Consider the following 14,836-nt stretch of genomic DNA (forward strand, 5'->3'; position numbering starts at 1 on the left):
TCCGCTATAATTTTTGATGTCCTGTTTTCATAAATATTTCGATATACTATGCTCCTTGCTCTGTTCCTCCGCCAATTACAAGTTTTTCTCCCCTGCACAGAGGAAGGGGTTCACAATTCCTCCAGCTGTTGCGGAAAATAAGTCACACACGTGGGGAAGATGGCGAGGCACAAACCTTTATTACATGCGGGCTCAGAGGGGTTAACTACCCAAATCCTGAGCAATAAGCTTTGATCTCCCAGGGTTTAAATAGCCCCGGGCTTCCTGCCTACGTGGCAAAGCAAAGTTACAGAAGCCAGAAGCGGAGGGGTTAGGGAGTTAGGAGTTAGGGAGTCAGGTCTGATTACCATATATGGAAGACAAAAAAACAAGGCACTGTGAATTTTTGCAGGTGTTACAGAGAGCACTGCTTATCAATGAAACTGCAGAGCACAGAAGCTTATCATGGGGTTGTCTTTCCCTGCCACATTCCCCCCTTTGATGCTAAACAGCACTGGTGTCTGTTCTAGCATCAGTGTCGTAGTCCGCATATTCACTCTCCATTTGAGTTGGCCGTAATCTCCAGTAGTGGTGTCTCTGGAGAGAAAGGATCTTGGCAGCAGCTTGTTGGGTCACTGTTGCTTCTATCTGTTGCACTACCGTGCTCAGTAAACAGGGTCCTATAGTTAATGCAAGAAAGAGGATGACAAGAGGGCCTAAAATAGGGGCCAAAATAGGAAAAAGGATTGATTGCCACCAGGAGTGGGTTTCGGTGGGGGAGCTCGTGCTCCCCAATCTCCGGTGAATGTCCTTTAGTTTGCCAATATTTTCCTCTACTATTCTACTTTTGTTGACGTAGTAACAGCAGTCTTCCTGTAGGAGAAGACAAGTTCTCCCCGTCTCTTCGGTGAGTAAGTCTAGTGCCCACCGATTTTGTTGGGCTACCCAAGCTAGGGAAGTTATTTGCCTCTGCAATAAGGCCATAGATAGTGCTGAGGCATCCATGGCCTGATTTAACTCTTCCCGGAGCTCCTTGGTGGATTGGAGGCTGACTGCTAGTCCTGAACTCCCCGGTCCCGTTCCGATGATTAAAGTGGCGAAACTTAACCCGACCATCAAGGGGAGGAGGACTGCTCGCTTCTGACGTTCTTGGGCAAGCAGCGTACTCAACTCGCCCGGTTGATACAAGATGAGCTGGGGGGCTAAGGCCACGAGATAGCAAGGGGCTAGGATGGTATGATTTACCGACCGGTAGAGAGTCCGCTTACAGCAAAAGAAAGTTCCTGGCGGGCTGGTGATGGATCCGGAGGATGGCAACGTCTGATTGCAGGAACCAGGTGGTCCGTAGCACTTAAGTGCTCCGATGGATGAGTCCTGGAATAGAGGAACACCTTGGAGAGAAAAGGGTTCTGGGACCTGAGCTTTGGAAACAGTGAGGGGTTGTTGAAGTGGAACTGCAGTCAGTGGTGGCCTGTTAAGATATGCACACAAGAAACAGTCATTGTAACTGCCTGGACTGATTAGATTAAGTAGCTGCGCCCCCTGCTGTATTAGTTTTATCCAAGAGAAAGGACCTACTGCTTTTTGACCTTCCAAGTTTCTAGTTAGTGTCTTTTCTTGATCTCCTATGACTGACTGGATGTGATAGATGGTATTTAGGGCAGGGTTTTGTGCTTTTCTGACCTTTACAATAAACACGTCTCCAACCGGCCCACTATGCCAGATATTTACATGAATTTTCCCTTTTACTCCTCTTTCCCATTCTTTGTCATTAGGGTCCTGTATTGGAAAAATCTGGTCCCATATAGTTGCAGAGTGAAACCGACAACTGTTGTATGGACATCCTCCATAAGTGTCTCCCCACCTTTTGCAATAATCTTCTGTCTGATCCTTTAGCAAGCGGAGAGCAGGGGATAGACCCCACCATCTTTTTAGGGACTCGAGGTCAGCGGTTTTGATGGTGAAAGTCATGAGTCCTCTGCAGCCTGAGTTGGGACAGGTCACGACTCCCACGGTATGGGTTATGACATTATTGCCTTTTTCATAGGTTTCCCTAGCATAGAATCTCCAGACATATGGCTGCTTTAGAGCTAATCCAGATAAAACTTGGGTGCAAAATAATATTTCTAAAATTCTGCTCATGGCTATCTGCTAAAAGAAACAGTTTAGATATACAAAAATGGAAATCACACAGAAATATGTGGCAGCCAAAAGAGAATTTTCAATGAGTCCCCAGTCTTTAGGAGTTACAGAGACCAGTATTATCCTGAAGATTCCTGCTGCCAAGGCCATAGAGGCTAGGAACTCAGCTGGGCATTTGTCCATAATCTTGGTGTCAGGCTGTAACCTCCCAGACGTCCTGGGCTCCTGAAGTCTCCTTCCGTCGTCGCAGCTTCAAGGCCGGCACCCGCTACTCGGCGGCTTCTTCTCCTGGTCCTCCTGGCCCAGCCACTGCCTTCACCTGAGAATGGTGGATCCACGGCGTGATTCCTGTGACCTTAAGGGCAGTAGGGGTAGTTAAAAGTACCAAATGAGGGCCTGTCCACACAGGTTAGAGAGGCCTCTTTTTCCAGTCTTTTACCCATACATACTGCCCTGGACGGTGTGGATGTGCTGGCCCCCCTCGGGGTTTAGGTTCAAACCCTAATTGGGCTTCTCCTATCTGGTCTAAGGCCTTTCCTAGCTGTTCTAAGTACCTTCTTTGTCCTATCTCCCCTTGTACTGGTAAATTGCTAGGTCCTGTTATTCTCACTATGGGAGTGGGCCTTACGTATACTAACTCATAGGGGGTATACCCTGCCAGATTTGGGGTACTCCTAACTCGGAGCAGGGCTATTGGAAACAAGTCTGTCCAGGGCAGCCCGGTCTCTTGGCAGAGTTTTGCCAAAGTTTCTTTCAGTGTTCTATTCGTTTTTTCCACTTTCCCCAAACTCTGGGGCCGGTATGCAGTGTGCAACTTCCACCTTATATTTAGCAGTCTTGTTAAGTAAATCCTGCACCACCTGGGAAATGAAAGCTGGTCCATTGTCACTTCCTAGGCTTAGAGGTAGTCCATATTGGGGAATTATTTCTCTTAGTAGAACTCTGGCTACCTCTTTGGCTCTTTCAGTCCTGGCTGGGAAAGCTTTGACCCAACCTGAGAAGGTGCATATGAGGACAAGCAAGTACTTATATCCCCAGCTTGGTTTGACTTCAGTGAAATCCATCTGCAGGTCTTCCGGGGGTTGAGTTCCCTGGTACTGTATTCCTGGCGGGACCCAATTGTTTCCTGCAGCATTGTTCTTTGCGCAAGTTACACATCTGGCTGAAACATTGGCACATAGTGCGGTGAGGTTGGATATGTATAGATACCTTCGGAGCAGGTTTTCTAGGGCTGTTTTCCCTAGATGGGTCAGGGTGTGACAATTCTGGACCACCTGCGCCACCTGGCTCTGGGGCACATAAATTCGTCCATCAGAGAGCCTCCACAGGCCTTCTGATGTTTTGGATGCCCGATTCTGCCTGGCCCATTGTTCCTCAGCTGGCTGATAGTTGTGGGTGTTTAAGGGGGAACTGAGCAAAGGGCTCACTACAGCTTTTGGAGAGTCTTGTCTCTTAGCAGCAGCTTTTGCAGCCTGATCCAAGAGCCAGTTCCCTACGGCCTCTTCTGTGTTGCCCTTAGTGTGTCCCCGGCAGTGCATAACTGCTACCTGAGCCAGACTCCATACAGCCTCCAGGAGTCGGAGGATTTCTGTTTTGTTTTTTATTTCTTTCCCTTCGGCAGTAAGTAGCCCTCTTTCTCTATAGATGGCCCCATGTATGTGGAGGGTGGCAAAAGCATACTTGGAGTCAGTGTATATGTTGACCCTCTTTCCCTTGCTTAGTTCCAGGGCCCGAATGAGGGCATAAAGTTCCGCCCTTTGTGCCAACCACCCGGAGGGCAGAGGCTCCCCTTCAAGGATTTGGTCCTTTGTCGTTACTGCATACCTGGCAATCCGCTCCCCCTTCTCAGTTATAGTACTGCTCCCGTCTGTGTACAGGTTGAGGTCCCCCAGAGCCGACGCTGGTCTCTTAAATACGGCCTGCTGGCATATATCTGATCCGTGATCTCCTCACAGTTATGGTCAGGTTCCCCGGTTTCTGCAGGTAAGAAGGTGGCTGGATTGATTTTGCACACTGCCTTTAGATGTACTCGGGGGTTTTCCTGCAGCATTCCCTGGTACTGAGTAAGCTGGGGGTTGGATAGCCACCAATGTCCCTGCCCCTCAAGAAGGCTGTGTACTGCATGCAGCACATATAAGCTAATTTCTTGCCCCAGGGTGAGTTTGTCAGCTTCTTGGAGGAGGGAAACATCGGCTGCTATGGCCTGCAAGCAGGGTGGCCATCCAGCTGCTATGTTATCCAGCTGCTTGGAGAGGTAGGCTTCTGGGCATTGCCATGGTCCGACTTCTTGAGTCAGAATCCCCAAGGCTACTTTCTCCTTTTCATGAACATAAAGAGAGAAAGGCTTATCGGGGTCGGGTAAGCCGAGGGCTGGGGCGCTAACCAGAAGTTCTTTTATTTTCTCAAAAGCGCCGTGTTGCTCTGTTCCCCAATTAAATGGTGCAGTCTCTGCCCCTTGAAGGGCTTGATATAGCGGCTTTGCTATTTCCGCTTACTCTGGGATCCATATTCAACAAAACCCCATGGCTCCTAAGAATTCCCGGAGCTGTCTTCTGGTTTTTGGGCTGGATTGTTGATTAATCACAGCCCTCCTCTCAGTTCCCAAAGTCCTTTGCCCCTGGCTTATTCGGAAACCCAGGTATTGAACTTCCTTTTGAAAAATCTGGGCCTTTCTTTTGGACACCCGGTAGCCTTTTGATGCCAGGAGCCGGAGCAGGGCCCGTGTCCCTTCCTGGCACTTGTAACTCCCTGGCCCTGCCAACAGCAAATTGTCCACATACTGGAGCAAAACAAGGCTAGGATGCTGCACTGAGAAGGGCTTCAGGTCCCGGGCTAATGCTTCACTGAATATAGTGGGGGAGTTCTTGAACCCCTGAGGCAACCAGGTCCAGGTTAATTGGGTCTTTGTGCCTGTGTGGGGATCTTCCCATTCAAATGCAAATATTGGCTGACCCACAGGGGTCAGGGGTATGCAAAAGAAAACATCCTTTAAATCTAGGCAGGTAAAATGCGAGGTAGTCGGGGGCAGTTGACTTAATAGCGTGTAGGGGTTAGGCACCATTGGATGCAGAGTCAGGGTGACCTCATTAACGGCCCTGAGGTCTTGTACCAGGCGGTACCCAGTCCCATCTGGCTTTTTCACGGAGAGGAGCGGTGTGTTCCATTGTGATTGACAGGGAACCGATATTCCTTCAGACAAGTACTTATTTATTACCCCTGATATGCTTAGCCGGGCCTCTTCAGATATATGATATTGTTTGAGGCAGTGGGGCTGAGCCTCCGGTTTTAAGTCTGTTCAGCCAGTGGCAAGTCCTGGCGGCTTTCCCTCTGCCCACACATCAGGAAATTCCTCCGTGAGAGAATCTTGGCTGCCTATGCCTCTATCTTCTTCATAGATCCAGTATTCTTCCTCTCAGGTCATAACGAGGGCCACCATACTTGCACTACCTAATTCGAGTATGGCTTGTCTGGAGGGGTGAAAGGCTATCCGTGCCGAAAGCTTACTTAACAAGTCTCTGCCTAGGAGGGGCACAGGGCATTCGGGTAGGTAGAGGAATTCATGGCAGACCTGGTGCCCTCCCAGCTCCATTGTCCGGGCTTGACAGAATTTCTTTGGCTCACTGGGCCGCCCTGTGGCTCCTACGATGGAAACTTCCCAGCCTGATGGCAGAGCCACAGGGGCGGTGACTACCGAATGCTCTGCTTCAGTATCTATCATGAAAGTCAATGGTTGGCCCCCCACTCTGGCTCGGACCATGGGCTCATGGGGGCCGAGTTTCATTGAGCCCAGTCCTGCTCATTCAGTATCCAAACTCACCAGACTGTGGATCCCAGGGGCTGGGCGAAACACCAGACCCCCTTCTGCTTCCGGTTTGGGAAATCCCATTTCCAGTGGCCCCTTTCTTTACAGTAGGCATGCTGGTCTTTGTCCACTTTAAAATGGCCTTTCTGCCCTTTATTCTGTGAGCCGTTTGTCATGGCCGCCAGGGTGGCTGCCAACAGTGCTGCTCTTCTTTTCTGTTTTTCTAAGGCTGCAGTCTCAGCCACCTCTTCTCTATTGTTATAAACTTTGCCACTTCTATTAACTGGCTGATGTTCATGCTGGCAAAACCCTCTAATTTCTGCAGCTTTTTGCGGATATCGGGTGCCAACTGAGTCATGAAAGCCATATTAACTATTCGCTGGCTATCTGTACTCTCAGGGTCAAAAGGAATGTATATTCTGTATGCTTCAGTTAGTCGTTCTAGGAAATCTCCTGGGCTTTCGTCTGCCCCTTGCATTATATTGGAAACCTTAGCCATGTTGGTAGGTTTTCTGGCTCCAGCCCTGACCCCTTGTAGGATGGCCTCCCAATATTTGTCAAGAGCTAATCTCTCTTGCTCTGTATTGTGGTCCCAGTCCAGCTGAACTTCTGGAGCCATCGCTCGGGCGTACTGTGTGGGATCGACAGTGCCTGCTGTCGATGGGTTTCAAGATATCGATGGGCCTCCTGCAAAATCTTGCGCCTCTCCTCCGTGTTAAATAGCATTAACAGGAGCTGGCGACAGTCATACCAAGTGGGCCGGTGGGTCTGCATTATGGATTCCATTAAATCAGTCAGAGCCTGCAGTTTTTCCGAATATGAGGGTGTGTGGTACTTCTAATTAAGGAGATCAGTGGTGGTGAATGGCTGGTAATAAAAAACCACAGGTCCCAGCCTAAATGTCCTGTCGTCTGCCACCTGCCCGGGCCCCCGAGCCTCCCTCAGTGGCATCTTATAGGCCTGGTGATGTCTTAGCCAGGTCATGATTGGCGATGGTGCAATTTCTGGGAGCCTTCATGGGGCCTCCCCCTCCTTTTGTGGGGCCTCCTCCAGTGGGGGCGAGACTGATGGGGGAGGAGTGTCTGGCCCTAGTGGAGCAGTGGGAGGTCCCCCGTGTGGCGGTGGAAGAAAGGGTTGGTCATCCTCAGGGTGCCCCTGGTGGATCGGATGCTTTGGGTCCCTAGCCACTAGGATCTGGGTTTGGGGTCCAGACTTCTTCTTCTTCTGCCCTGCGGTGCCTAGATGCTTCAGGGCTGCTTTAGTGCACTGCTCGAGCCACTTAGGCATGTCCTGAGCTAACTCCTGCCACTTATCTATGTAAACATATTGATCTGGGTGTCCTGGCTTCCTGGTGACTATCAGGTGAACTTCTCTAATTATACTCAGCTTAAGGGTGCCCTCAGGGGGCCAGCCTACCCCAAAAGAGGGCCATTCTGAGGTACAGAAAATTTCCAGTTGTCCTGGGTTCATCGAGGGATCTTGTCCTCGGAACTGGCAAAATTCTGAAGCATACAATCTAAGACGGTTGACGATCCAGCCCCCATGTCTCTCTCCCTTACGACACAGACAAACAAAGGGTGAGGTGATCTTTCACGCGCCCATCTGGCCTGTCCTCTCGTGAGAACTTAGGTGGTCTTGGCTAGAGATTGCCTGTGTAGAATCTGGGTTAACAACTGTTATGCCGTAGGACCGACCCAGGAACCGCAGGTAAGGGCCCAATCAGACTCCATAAGCTGGCTGGCTCATGGAGTCACAGACACATTCACACACAGCCACACACAGACGTTATAACTGTTCCTCCCCCGAGTAGGAGTCTGATGGTGTGGGCCTTGGCCCAGACTCCTGAATTTTCCGGTTGAGAGGTGATCAATCTCTTTCTGGTCTCAGGCCCGGTCCCTGGGGCACTTACCGATTCCGATTGGTGCCTCCGACAGTTCCTGGTTCATCTCTCCCCCTCCTCCCAGGTCTTAGAACAGTCGGGGATGGGGCACAGGAGTCTCCTCCTCGGGAAGCCTGAAACTACCAGGGCATGTGCTCCTTCCCCTGCATCGGGGCTCCCCTGCCAAACCTCCAGATCGCCTTCTCCAGAGGCAAAATGCCTGTTTCGAGTGAGCATTTCCTGGTCAGGGAACCAAAATGTTGCGGAAAATAACTCACACACATGGGGAAGATGGCGAGGCAAGAACCTTTATTACACGCAGGCTCAGAGGGGTTAACTACCCAAATCCTGAGCAATAAGCTTTGATCTCCCAGGGTTTAAATAGCCCCAGGCTTCCTGCCTACGTGGCAAAGCAAAGTTACAGAAGCCAGAAGCAGAGGGGTTAGGGAGTTAGTAGTTAGGGAGTCAGGTCTGGTTACCATATATGGAAGACAAAGAAAGAAGGCACTGTGAATTTTTGCAGGTGTTACAGAGAGCACTGCCTACCAATGAAACTGCAGAGCACAGAAGCTTATCATGGGGTTTTTCTTTTCCTGCCACACAACTAAGCCGCTATCTTAGGACCTCGAATATTTTCAAAGATAGACCACATCATAGGACACAAAACAAACCTCAACAAATTCAAGAAAATTGAAATCATACCAAGGATTTTCTCCGAATACAAGGGACTGAAACTAGAAATAAACCCGAAAGAAAAAAAAAAAAAACACTCAGTGTCATGGGCATTGAATAGCATGCAATTAAACCATGAATGGGTCAACAATGAAATTAGGGAAGAAATCAAAATGTTTCTGGAAACAAACGAAAATGAACTCAAAACATCCCAAAACCTATGGCACACAGCAAAGGCAGTTCTGAGGGGGAAGTTCATAGTAATACAGGCCTACCAAAAAAAAAAAAAAAAGATAGAAACATTTCAAACAAAACAACCTAACCCTATGCCTACAAGAACTCGAGGAAGAAAACAAAGCCCAGAGCAAGTAGAAGGAAGGAAATAACCAAGATCATGACCGAATTAAATGATATAAAGAGTAAAGGCACAATTCTAAGGATCAATGAATCCAGGAGCTGGTTCTTTGAAAAGGTAAACAAAACTGGCAAGCCTTTAAGCAGGCTCATCAAGAAAAAAGGAGAGAGGACCCAAATAAACACAATCAGAAATGAAAGAGGAGAGATTACAACTGATACCACAGAAATACAAAGGATTGTAAAAAATTACTATGAAGAACTATATGCCAAGAAATTTGAAAACCAAGGTGAAATGGACATATTTCTAGAAAAATATAATCTTGAAAAGTCAATGAAGAAGAAGGAGAAAGCCTGAACAGACCAATAACAGCAGATGAAATTGAAGCAGTAATAAAAAATTTCCTGATACACAAAAGCCCTGGACCAGATGATTTCACAGGAGAGTTCTAGAAAGCATTGAAGGAAGAGCTAACCCCTATCCTTCACAGACTATTCCAAAAAAATCCAAAATGATGGAAGACTCCCAAATTCTTTTTATGAAGCCAGCATCATCCTAATCCCAAAACGAGATAAAGACACAACAAAGAAAGAAAACTTCAGACCAATATTGATGATGAACATAGATGCTAAAATCCTCAACAAAATATTGGCAAACCACATCCAACAATATATTAAAAAGATCACACATCATGACCAAATGGCATTCATCCCTGGGATGGAAGGATGGTACAATATTTGTAAATCAGTAAACTTTATACTTCACATAAACAAAAGCAACCATAAAAATCACATGATCATATCAGTAGATGTGGAACAAGCCTTTTATAGGGTAAAGCACCCACGTATGATAAAAATGCTTAGCAAAGTTGGAATAAAGGGAGCATTCCCCAACATAATAAAGGCCATATATGAGAGACCTACAGCCAACATCATACTCAATGGGCAAAAACTAAAATCTTTTCCACTAAAATCAGGAAGAAGACAAGGTTGTTCAATTTCACCACTTCTATTCAACATAGTACTGCAAGTTTTAGCCACAGCGATCAGAGAACAAAAGGAAATAAAAGGCATACAGATCAGAAAGGAAGACACAAAACTTTCACTGTTTGCAGAGGACATGATAGTGTACATAAAAAATCCTGTAGAGTCCTCCAAAAAACTGCTCAGCCTAATAAATGGATTTGGTAAAACAGCAGGATACAAAGTCAGTATTCAGAATCAATAGCATTTTTCTATACCAAAAATGAAACATCAGAAGCAGAAAACAAGACAAAAATCCCATTTGATATAGCAAGAAGAAAAATAAAATACCTAGGAATAAACCTAACCAAGGATAAAAAGAACTGTATGCAGAAAACTACACAACACTGAAGAAAGAAATCAAGAACAATGCAAACTAATGGAAACATATACAGTGTTCATGGATCAGAAGAATTCACATCATCAAAATGTCCAGACTACCCAAAGCAATTTACAATGCAATATCTATTAAAGTACCAATGGTTTATTTCACAGACATAGAACAAACACTTTAAAAATTTATATGGAACCATACATGACCTCAAATAGCTGCTGAAATTTTGAGAAAGAAGAGCAAAGTAGGAAGGATCACAATACCTGATACCAAACTGTATTATAAGGCCACTGTAATCAAAACAGCCTGGCACTGGCATAAAAACAGGCACATGGACCAGTGGAACCGAACAGAGATCCCAGAAATAAACCCAAGTCTCTACAGTCAATTAATATTCGACAAAGGGGGCAGCAACATAAAATGGAATAAAAAGTCTCTTCAACAAATGGTGTTGGGAGAACTTGACAGCTACATGCAAAAAAATGACACTTAAGCACTAACTTACACCATACACAAAAATAAGTTCAAGGTGGATAAAAGATTTAAACATAATCTGTAACAGCATTAAAGTCCTGAAGGAGAACATAGGCAGGAAAATCTCAGATATTTCACACAGCAACATTTTCACTGATATGTCCCCTAGGGCAAGGGACATAAAGGAAAGAATAAACAAATGGGATCTCATCAAAATAAAATTTTTTTCATGCCTAAAGAAAACAGTATTAAAATACAAAGAGAACCAACTGTATGGGAAAACATATTTGTCAATGATATCTCAGACAAGGGTTTAACCTTCAAAATATATAAAATACTTACATGACTCCACTCTAAGAAGACAAACAACCCAATTTAAAAATGGTAAAAGGATTTGAACAGACACTTCTCTGAAGAGCACACACAGAGGATCCAGAGACACATGAAAAGATGCTCAGTATCGGTAGCTATCAGAGAGATGCAAATTAAAACCACAGTGAGATACCACTTCACAGTGGTCAGAATGGCCATCATAAACAAAGCAACAAACAACAAGTGTTGGAGAGGTTGTGGAGAAAAGGGGGCCCTAGTGCATTGTTGGTAGGACTGCAGACTGGTACAACCACTTGGAAAACAGTATGGAACTTCCTCAGAAAACTAAAAATGGTTCTGTCTTTTGACCCAGCAATTTCACTCCTGGGACTATATTCTAAAAACCTGAAACACCAATCCAAAAGAACCTATGCACCCCAATGTTCGTAGCGGCACAATTTATAATAGCCAAGTGTTGGAAGCAACCTAGGAGCCCATCAGTAAATGAATGTATCAAAAATATTGTACATTTACACAGTGGAATTCTATGCAGCAGAAAGAAAGAAGGAGCTCCTACCCTTTGCAACAGCATGGATGGAACTGGAAAGCATTATGCTAAGCGAAATAACCCAGGCAGTGAAAGAGAACTACCATATGATTTCACCTTTACAGGAACCTAAACAACAAAAGAAACACACAAGCAAATATAACCAAAGACACTGAAATAGAGAACAAGCTGACAGTGACTACAGGGGAAAGGGGAGGGAATTTCAGGGGAGAAGGGGAAGGGTTTACATTAACAAGTATAGGGACATAAGGATAAAAACTAGAAGGGAGGTGGAAATGGGAGGGAGGTCGGGAGGGCTGGGGGGTTTGACTGGGATGGGAGTAAAAGGCAGAAAACTGTACTTGAAGAACAATTAAAATAAAAAAGAAAAAGAAAAATGCATTTATTGAATAAACTATGTTTAGCCAATTGTGTGCATGCTTTCTTCTTCTGTTGAATATTAATCAGTAACAAAGGTGTGGGTTTATTTTGGGGCTTTGTATAGTGTTCCATTGATCTATGTGTTTGTTTTTATGCCAGTACAATGTTGTTTTTATTACTATGGCCTTGTAGTATAATTTGATATTAGGTAATGTAATGTCTGCTTTCATCTCTCTTATTCAACATAGTACTGGAAGTCCTTCTCTGCCACAGCAATCAGACAGAAAGAAGGAATAAAATGTATCCAAATTGGAAAGGAAGGTGTAAAATTGTCTTTATGTTCAGATGACATGATACTATACACAGAGAACCCCAAAGATTCTACCTAGAAACTACTAGAAGTGATAAGAATTGTTATTTAAAAAAATATTTATTTTGAGAGAGACCAAAAGGGAGAGAGAAAGAGAGGGAGAGAAGCATCAATGTGTTTCTCTCATGTCCCTTACTAGGGACCTGGCCTGCAACCCAGGCGTGTGCTCTTACTGGGAATCAAACCGGTGACCCTTTGGTTCACAGGCTGGCCCTCAATCCACTGAGACACACCAGCCAGGGCATGATAAGAGTTATTCTAAAGGCAGCTTTAGGGACCTCCTGAATCTAGTATTGCATAAACATAATGCTGTTATTTTCCTTTGTCTACTTTTTTATAACTTCCCATTGGTTTCCTCGCCTCTTTTTCTGCCTTACTGTTTTAGCTTACTTTTAATTTTGACTTGCTTATGGCCCCTTTTTTCTACTTCATGTTCTTCTATCACTCTTTTCAACTGCCTCTGCTCTAGGTCTGATTCTTTCCACACTTTTGGAAATATGTCCAAATTTCTGCTAGAATCTGATTCTTTCCATACTGTATTTCTAGAGATATTTCCATATTGCTACTTAAATTGAAATTCTTTCTATAGTTCTGAATTTTTGAACATAAGATTCTGACCTATGTTATCCCTGTTTGGCTACAGCTATTTACGCCATACCTTCTCATAGGCTGCCAGTAGCATATAGGATGGCTCCTGTACTCCAGATGGCCATCCTTGTCTGAGTCACATATGAACTGGGATTAAAAGACAGAGTTGGTGGAATAAAGTATGGGTGTCTGAATCTGATCTCTCAGCAGGAATGGAATAGGTCAATTCCTTTAGAATAGTCAATGTATGTTGGCAGGCACCGTGATGTATGTATTTATCTAGTACAGCCACTAACTTGAACATATTGCTAAATGGGAAATCTAGGCTAATGTAAAACGAACAGTGGTGTACACGTTATAATATATTTTAACATTTTTGTTATAGAGGAAGCATTTATTAATTATAAGAACATTTGAAAAATACAGGGAACCAAAAAGAAAAAAAAATGTTGCCAGGTTGTTTCCCCAGCCACAATGTTCTGAGCTTCTTCTTTATGTACTTAGTGTTTAGGAAAAAGCAAAAGTTCTATAGAAGTTCAGAAAACCAAGATATAATGATGATTAGAAGAGAAGTAGCCAATAAACAAGCAAAGGAGAAATTTGAGGTAGGCCATGAAGTATACTGATGATTTTGCCTTTAAATGGGTGTGCCAGCTAAGATGAAGGCTTGGGCAGAAATGCTTTGCTTCCTTGCACCACCAAAAAAAAAAAAAAAGGATAACAACCAATTTAAAAGTAAAGAACAATCAAAACTGCCAGAAAAAACATGTGCATGAAAGTCCAACAACCAAGGAATTAAACAAACATTCATCCAGAGGGTAGTAGGTGTGGAGACAGGCAGCTGGGTAGAGAGGACTTATGGCAAAACTGTGGCTGGAGAATCAGTGGGGCAAAGCAGCAGCTAGTGGACCATGCGGGCAATCCCACATTTGCACATGGACAAGCCAGGGGAAGCAACAGGGTAACAAGACAGACTGGGAAACCTATGGTGTCAGCGTGGGAAACTAAAGACTGAAAATCCCAGGCTGTAAAAAAAACCTGTGGGGGTTGTGGTGGTGCAAGAAATCCGCAGCCTCACTGGAGAATTCCTTGGAGAAACCCACAGGGTCCTAAAATGTACACAAACCCACCCACTTGTGAATCAGCACCTGAAAGGGCACAATATGCTTGGGAGAAGGGAGGGAAGTGACAGAAAGTGGGACAAGAGTGGAGCAAGTATTGTTCCCTCTCTGACCCCTCCCCCACAGACAGCACACAAGGGAACAAAGATGGTTGCCACAACCTGGGGAATACCTAAGGCTTCGCCCCTTACAATGTAACAGATGCACCAAGACAAAGAAATACCACTCAAATGAAAGAACAGATTAAAAATCCAGAAAAAGAACTAAGTGAGGAGGATATAGACAACCTTTCTGATGCAGATTTCAAAACACTGGTAATCAGAATGCTCACAGAATTGATTGAGCTGGGTCACAAAATGAAGGAAGAAATGAAGGCAACATAAAGTGAAAAAAGCAAAATATACAGGGAACCAAGAGTGAATGGAAGGAAACTAGGACTCAAATCAATAACTGGAACAAAAGGAAGAAATAAGCAACCAACTTGAACAGAATGAAGAAATAAGAATGCAAAAAAGTGAGGCGAGGCTTAGGAACATTTGAGACAACTTTAAGCATTATAACATCTGAATCATGGGAGTGCTGGAAAGAGAAGAGGAAGAGCAAGGTATTGAAAAATTATTTGAACAAATAATGAAGGAAAACTCCCCCAATCTGGCAAAGGAAATAGACTTCCAGGAAGTCCAGGAAGCTCAGAGAACTCCAAAGAAGTTGGACCCAAGGAAGAGCACACCAAAACACATAATAATTAAGTTACCTAAGATTAATGATGAGAGAATTTTAAAAGCAACAAGAGAAAAGGAGACCATTACTCCTCCAAAGGGAGTAACTTATGGGACTCCTACAAAGGAGTTCCCATAA

At 44.8% G+C, this 14,836-nt stretch overlaps 1 protein-coding gene across 1 annotated transcript; it reads right to left on the bottom strand.

Moving 5' to 3' along the window:
- Positions 1–483: 483 nt before the first annotated feature.
- Positions 484–2,121, bottom strand: LOC114505540 (endogenous retrovirus group FC1 Env polyprotein). Its single transcript, XM_028523399.1, has one exon. The coding sequence runs from the start codon at positions 2,119–2,121 to the stop codon at positions 484–486; it is 1,638 nt and encodes a 545-aa protein (XP_028379200.1).
- Between the last annotated feature and the right edge of the window lie 12,715 nt (positions 2,122–14,836).

The sequence above is a fragment of the Phyllostomus discolor genome, chromosome X (genome assembly GCF_004126475.2).
Source record: "Phyllostomus discolor isolate MPI-MPIP mPhyDis1 chromosome X, mPhyDis1.pri.v3, whole genome shotgun sequence".
Taxonomy (NCBI): domain Eukaryota; kingdom Metazoa; phylum Chordata; class Mammalia; order Chiroptera; family Phyllostomidae; genus Phyllostomus; species Phyllostomus discolor.

Excerpts from the sequence above, each read along its gene's own strand:
- LOC114505540 (XM_028523399.1), bottom strand. The coding sequence starts at position 2,121 with ATGAGCAGAATTTTAGAAATATTATTTTGCACCCAAGTTTTATCTGGA.